General features: G+C 43.6%; 1 protein-coding gene across 1 annotated transcript in view; it reads left to right on the forward strand.

The window, feature by feature from the left end:
• Positions 1-7,500, forward strand: part of LOC306794816 (serine/threonine-protein kinase BRSK2-like) — a gene marked incomplete at its 3' end in the record, with an annotated part of 98,968 nt that overhangs the window by 42,999 nt on the left and 48,469 nt on the right. Inside the window, exons 3-5 of the mRNA XM_079293037.1 lie at positions 2,281-2,366; positions 5,080-5,220; positions 5,891-6,007. Of these exons, the coding sequence (XP_079149163.1) occupies positions 2,281-2,366; positions 5,080-5,220; positions 5,891-6,007 (344 nt within the window). The remainder of the gene's footprint in view (positions 1-2,280; positions 2,367-5,079; positions 5,221-5,890; positions 6,008-7,500) is intronic.

Consider the following 7,500-nt stretch of genomic DNA (forward strand, 5'->3'; position numbering starts at 1 on the left):
ACAATTACTTCTGTTTTATCTTTGTTTAATTGAAGAACATTCTGGCACATCCAGTTGTTGGTTTGTTCAATGCAGTTACCCAGCCCTTGTATGGGATTATAGTCCCCTGGTGACATAGTTATGTAGATTTGTGTGTCGTCTGCATAATTATGATAACACACTTTGTTGTTTTCCATAATCTGAGCTAGTGGAAGCATGTAGATGTTGAACAGAAGAGGCCCCAGTATTGAGCCTTGGGGAACACCACATGTCATTTTAGTCAGCTCTGATGTGTAATCAGCCACAGACACAAAGTATTCTCGGCCCTTCAAGTAGGATTCAAACCAGTTAAGTGCTGTGCCAGAGAGTCCCACCCAGATGTTTAGTCTTTCTAGGAGTATGGCATGGTCGACCGTGTCGAATGCAGCACTGAGATCCAGTAACACTAAGACTGAACTTCTGCCATTGTCTATGTTTAAGTGGATGTCGTTGAAAACCTTAACAAGAGCAGTTTCAGTGCTGTGGTGCTGTCGAAAGCCTGACTGGAAAACATCAAAGCAGTTATTTACGGTCAAGAAGTCGGTCAGCTGTTGGAAAACCGCTTTTTCAATTATTTTACTTAAAAATGGGAGGTTTGATATTGGCCTATAATTTTTCATCGTTGCGGAGTCTAAACTAGCCTTCTTTAGGAGCGGTTTAATAACTGCAGTTTTTAGGGCTTGTGGGAAGACACCTGAGAGAAGGGATGTGTTTACAATATGTAAGAGATCAGTGGTCATGCAGTTTGAAATATTTTTGAAAAAGTGTGTTGGTAGAATATCCAAGCAGCAGGAGGATGACTTCAGATGTTGTATAATGTCTTCTAGGCTTCTACGGTCGATTGAATGAAATTGTGTCATGATATTTGAATGGATGTTATTCAGAGATCGGGACAACACATATCCTGTGGTTGATGTGGAGGAACTGACTGCTTGTCTAATTTTCTGAATTTTGTCAGTAAAAAAGGAGGCAGATTGATTGCATGCCGGTGGATTGGAGCTCAGCAGCTACAGACACTGGAGGGTTTGTTAGCCTGTCGACGGTAGCAAATAAGGCGCGTGTATTGTTCTTGTTTTTGGTTATGATGTCAGAGAAGAATGACTGCCTTGCATTTCTAAGTTCCAAATTATAATTGCGAAGTCTCTCTTTATAGATGTCACAGTGAACCTGGAGATTAGTTTTTCACCACCTGCGCTCAGCTTTCCAACACTCTCGTTTCTCTATTCTGACCAGCGTAGCATTTCTCCAAGGAGATCTTTGCTTCCCCGAGACAACCTTCACTTTAGTGGGTGCAATGGCATCAATAACATGTTTAACTTTAGAATTGAAGCCATCTACAAGCTCATTGACTGAGAGGCAAGAGAGGGCTGGTGTGGAGGAGAACTTGTGAATAAATAGTTCACTGGTGTTTTCAGAGATGTAACGCTTTGTCACAACCTTGGTTTGGACATTTGTGTGCAAGGAGATTGCACTCTCAAAGAAAACACAGAAATGATCAGAGAGTGCAACATCAGTCACAGCAACCTTGGAAATGTTTACACCTTTGGTGATGATGAGGTCCAGAGTGTGCCCCCTGTTGTGGGTGGGTCCTGTCACATGCTGAGTCAGATCATAGTTATCAAGGACACCACATAGTTCTATAGACTCTGTCCTGGGGATTATCAACATGGATATTAAAATCACCAACAATAACAACACAGTCAAAATCAATACAGATTACAGACAGCAGTTCAGTAAACTCATCAAAGAAGGTTGCACAGTATTTAGGCGGTCTGTAAATGTTTAGGAATAAAGCTTGAGTGGAATTCAGAGCCACATCTTCAAAAGAACCAAAATGACCAAAGGACATCTGCTTGCCCAGGAAATAATGAATAATAATTAGTTTACGGTCTCGACAAGTTTCAATTACCTAATATCGTCCGAGAAAGTCCCAACCTTTTGACACCAGTATTTCCAGGGTCTTCCAAAGTTCTTTTTTTTTTCTTTAATTCCAAGTCCTCAGACTATATTCAGTTCTGATATATATTGGTCTCAAAGATGTGTGCTTAAAACATTGAATATCTTTCATAATGCTGGCTTCCTGTGACGAATCAAACTACAACACTAACTTCAAAAATAACACATCAAATGTATAAGTTCATGAGTCCGTACAGATGTTACATTTCTGAGTTTTTGTTGCATCAGAAACCGAACAACACGCAATGGCTTTACGATGTGAGGCTTGATGTGAACGATGTCCTGAACGTCTGCGTCTCTCTGCAGGTGGAGCGGGAGATAGCCATTCTGAAGCTCATCGAGCATCCTCACGTCTTAAAGCTGCACGACGTCTACGAAAACAAGAAATACCTGTGAGTACATGTTTACGCTGTGAGCAGCGACATCATCATCATCACTCTTCTCTTTTAAGATTCATTTCATCAACATGTTCCTCTGGCTTTAAACACAGCTTCACGGGGATATTCACCATATTTAGCCTTTAGGGCTCAAAGTAACATTTTAAACTTGTGAGTTATTATTTTTGCAGTTTTCAGGGATCATTCCAATCAGTTACGGTTTTATTTTAATCTACAACTTTAGTGCTGACATCTGGTGAACTGCCTGATTAAAGCAAATGCTTTTGTGTGTTAACATTTTCACAAAGAAAATACAAAACATGTTTTAATGTCTGACATTAACAAGTCGGACGGACAAAAGGACAGAATCGATTGTTGTTTTCTAAAATGTTAAGTTCAAATAAGTCAACGTTGAGGTTTTATTGACCCATCCATCCAACCCCATCTCGTCCATACTCTGTCTTATTATACATACTGTATCTCTGTCATTATCTCTCTTTATACTACGGCACCTAACTTCCACTTTGCTACCAACATAAGGACTTCTGGTTCTGAAGAGTGAAGTCAAAGCTCCATGTGTTAAAGCTGCATTCTCTCTAGTGTCCACCAGGGGGCGACTCCTCTGGTTGTATAGAAGTCTATAGAAAATGACTCTACTTCTCTCTTGATTTATTCCCTCAGTAAACATTGTAAACATGAGTTTATGTCTCAATCTCTAGTTTCAAGTCTTCTTCAATACAGCATGATGTTCATTTAGTACATTATGGTCCATTTAGAGTCACACAGACCATAAAGCAGGGGATGCTTTAGGGCGGGGCTACACGTGATTGACAGGTGTACCAGAGACGTATATGTCTACGTATACGTCTACGTATACGTAGACATATACGTAGACATATACGTAGACGTATACAGGTCTACCAGAGATTTATACGGCATCTCTACGTCACTCCTCCTCAGTCCAGATATGGTCACTTCCTGTTCACTGGTTGCAAAAAAAACAAGATGGCGACGTCCAAAACACTGAACTCGAGGCTTCAAAACATCCACAAACCGCCGTCATGACTATGTGTCCACTTCTTATATAGACTACGGTTCACCAGCAATAAATGGAAAAATAAGCTGCTTGTGATTTTTCAGTGAGGGACGGCTTGCGAAACACTGTCTTACTGTCTTTTGAGGGATAAACAAGTCTGCACTATTATAGTTTATATTTCTTCACAAAGTGAGGAGAGTTAAAATCTCAGTCTGGTCGATCAGATGTGAAATAAAGTCCCGGAGCTGTCGACAGCAGAGCAATTCAAGGTTTCCTTCAAAGTGCAGTGAGTTGTGTGTTTTATTGGAACAGGACGTGTTTTATTGCCCCCCCCCCCCCTCACTGTAACCGTCCTGCTGCAGCCGTGTGGCGGTAACGCACCGCCCCGTTTTATCGCCGACATTCATCTGCTGCATGTGGCGGCCGCGCTCCAGTGGCACGGCTTAATGCGCTCATCAATACTTGATGAAGGCAGCGCTGTCAAACGAGCGGGGATTTGTTCTCTTAATGTCGCGAGGACGGCGACGGACGCTCCTCGTTGGACGCAAACCGTTTTAAAGAGAATGTCCCGCTCACAAATCACAAAGCACACGCCAAACACGCTTCTAATTCAAATAGCTCTGACAGCTAAACGCTCCAGCAAATCCTTTCATCTGCTCATAAATCAGCGAGCAGGAAGGAGAGCGAGGACCAGAGATGTCTCCGAGACACCTTTCAATCCACAGACACGCAGACCAACACGGGTCGGGATTTTCTGGAGGATTTACACTCAGCGTCAATGTACTGTGGTACAAATACTCTGTGGTTTATGACTCGATGACTTCATTAAGGCCTCTTTCATTCTGAGGAACAATGAAAGTGAGGAACTGTAAACATCCTCAGTTTAAAGAGTGAACCTTGTTCACTCTTTAAACTGAGGAGTTTTTCAATTTCAGGAGACTTTCTACATTCCAGATGTAAATATTTCGTCTCTCTCTTTGTTCTGCTGAAGCTATCTGACAGCAGCAGGTTTGCAGAATGAAGTGTGTTCTGTTCAGTCTTTCATGTGATGACCTGTTGATGAGAGCAGCAGGTGATCCACGTTGATCCTTTATGAACACAGCAGCAGACTCACTGCGCAGACGTCTGCGCTGTCCGTGGTGCTGAAGCAGCAGACGGACGTAATTGTTGTTATTTATCTGAGCAGTTACGTGTTTATCGATAATATTCTCTTCACGTTAAAGCTTGGATTGCAACGATTATTCCATTAGTTGTCAACTATTGGAATAATCGCCAACTATCAACATAAGATAATCAGTTAAAGTGATGTTTTGATTTAAAAAGTCAGAATTCTCAGATTCCAGCTTCTTAAATGTGATTTTCTTTTGTTTCTTTCTTTCCTCCTCTTTCATGATGAACTGAATATCTTTGTGGACAAAACAAGACATTTGAGGACGTCATGATTTAGATTCATCAACAATAAAAATAACGGTTAGTTTCAGCCCCAGCCTGGTGCAGGAGCTCTGAGACCATTTCTGAGACTTCAACGTTAGAACGCTGCGTTGATTTCGACGTGAGTGAAATCAACTTGTAGAGCAGCATGCAGACATCACACAGACACGAAGGGCGGGAAGTCTTCCATCATCTGACACGAGTCCTAGATGACTCACGTCACGGCCTTTCTTCCTCCTCTGACGTCCTCTTCCTCTGCAGGTACCTGGTGCTGGAGCACGTCTCCGGCGGGGAGCTGTTCGACTACCTGGTGAAAAAGGGCCGGCTAACGCCCAAAGAGGCCCGCAAGTTCTTCAGACAGATCATCTCAGCGCTGGACTTCTGCCACAGCCACTCCATATGGTGTGCATACTCTCACAGAGAATATTATTATTATGAATGTTTAGAAAACAAATTTAAACCAAAATAGATGTGAGATTGTTTGCTAGCCAGCTAAAAGGTCCGTTAGTTAGTGACTCGCGATGACCCCGCAGAGAAGGTCTAATTCAAGATAAGATTTCATTTTATGATTTATTAACTTTCCAGAACGCCGTGAAAGAGAAAGAAGCGACACTTTGTTCCGTAGAAGTGTTCATTCAGAAGGAAACAGGAAGCCTTTCATCTGAAGAGGTTCTTCAGCTGCAGAACTGTTCCAGAAGCGAAAGGTCTTCATGACGTCCAGTTGACTCAGTGCCTCGAGATGTCCTCTGTGCTCCACGTCTGACTTATGGAAGATTCACGACCACTGAAAGCAGAGATGTGCAATACAGCTTCATAAAGAGATGAATATTCTACGGTTGTATGAAGAAGAACCACTGTTAGCACTGTTAGCTGCTCGCCTCCGGCTCAGACGTCGCCATGTTGAGAGCCAAAATAATACAACAAATTGTTAAAAGTGATGAAAGTTTTAAGAATCGGATACATTGTGAACAGATGTACAGCAGGTGGAGGAAAGAAGAGCTTCCTGTTGTCCTTCAGGTGTGAAGAAGGTTTTCACTTCAGATCAACATTTGTGTTTCCTGTCGTCCTCCAGCCACAGAGATCTGAAGCCCGAGAACTTGTTGTTGGACGAGAAGAACAACATCAGGATAGCAGACTTTGGCATGGCGTCTCTGCAGGTCGGGGACAGTCTGCTGGAGACCAGCTGTGGGTGAGTACGCGTCAATCTCAGGTCCAGACTCTGGTCCAGAGTCCTGAGCAGCGCTCTTCATTCCTGTTCTGAACAACGCGATGCTCTGAAGAGGAGGATCTACTGTTACTGCTGTAAACCTTCCTCTTGCTGACTCACCGGTCTTCACGTTCATAACGCTTCCGTCTCTGTTGCACCTCTGACTAATAAATATACGTCTCGTCACGTAAATCCACGACAGTCGTTGACGTCATGAACAGGATGTTAAAGCTCCAGAGAACAAGTGTATGAGTTGACTGGTTCTGCTTTCCTGTCTCTTCTCTTTCAGAGAGATGTGACTGAATGTACCACGACTCTGAGCCTCATGATGACTCAGCAGGAGTTATTTGAGCTGTTTTTGAGACATGAGTACAGTGATGAGTGCAGCTTCAGAAGGACACACTGCTCTTCAGTGAGCTTTTAGTTGAGCTGTGTTGTGGAAACAGTAGAAAGCTTTCAGGTTGTTTGTTTCTTCAGCCTCTACAATGTTTGGTCGGACTCCTGCTGGTCCAAGGTGTCCCGGGCCCCCCAGCTAACCGCTGACTCTGTGTTTCCCAGACTCGGTCATGTGGAACGCCTAAAGCCGACTCCGGCTCAGAAGCGCTGCACGAAGAACGTGGATTTATTGGGCTAAATATTCAGCCTGCAGTTCCTCATCAGCACAAGTCAAACGATGGAGGCGATGCTGCTCTGAGCAATGATGCAGCCGTGAGGTTTTACTTCATTCTCTGTGAAATCAGCACTATATTTACATGTTGATGGTCCAGCTGGGACGCTCACCCAAAACGTATTCTTCTAGTTGTCCTGGTGATTCCTCATCAGAGTGTTTGAACCTCTGAGTCTCTCTGAGTCTCACCTGGACTCACAGCAACCTGAACAGTTCATTCTGTGATGTCAAGGTTTCACACAGCGAGGTTCAAACTCCACCAGTGTTCTAAATATGAAACATGAAAGATGTGCTGAGGAGGACGGTGTGATTCGGGCAAAGGTTCAGGAACAGGGCAGGACGGGGTCTTCCCTTGAGACTGGACTGCATCTGTCTTTTAAAAATACCCAAAATACATCAAGTTATTTCAACAGCGTGTGAAGTAGAATTCAACATGTAATTAGGATCTGCCTTTCTTAAGAGTTCAGACATCGAAGACATCGGAAATAAATGTCTGGCCAAAAGGGACGAATTCAATCTTTATTCATGAAGAACGTTTTATTTTGGGGCCCACATCTCAGTTTCATCTTACTGTTTCTGGGGGTCCTTTGGGGCCCTCATCTCTTCTTCTGGGGGTCTTTTGGGGCCCTCATCTCTTCTTGTGGGGGTCCTTTGGGGCCCTCATCTCTTCTTGTGGGGGTCTTTTGGGGCCCTCATCTCTTCTTGTGGGGGTCCTTTGGGGTCCTCATCTCTTCTTGTGGGGGTCTTTTGGGGCCCTCATCTCTTCTTCTGGGGGTCCTTTGGGGCCCTCATCTCTTCTTGTGGGGGT

Source organism: Melanostigma gelatinosum (assembly GCF_949748355.1).
Source record: "Melanostigma gelatinosum genome assembly, chromosome: 2".
Lineage (NCBI taxonomy): Eukaryota > Metazoa > Chordata > Actinopteri > Perciformes > Zoarcidae > Melanostigma > Melanostigma gelatinosum.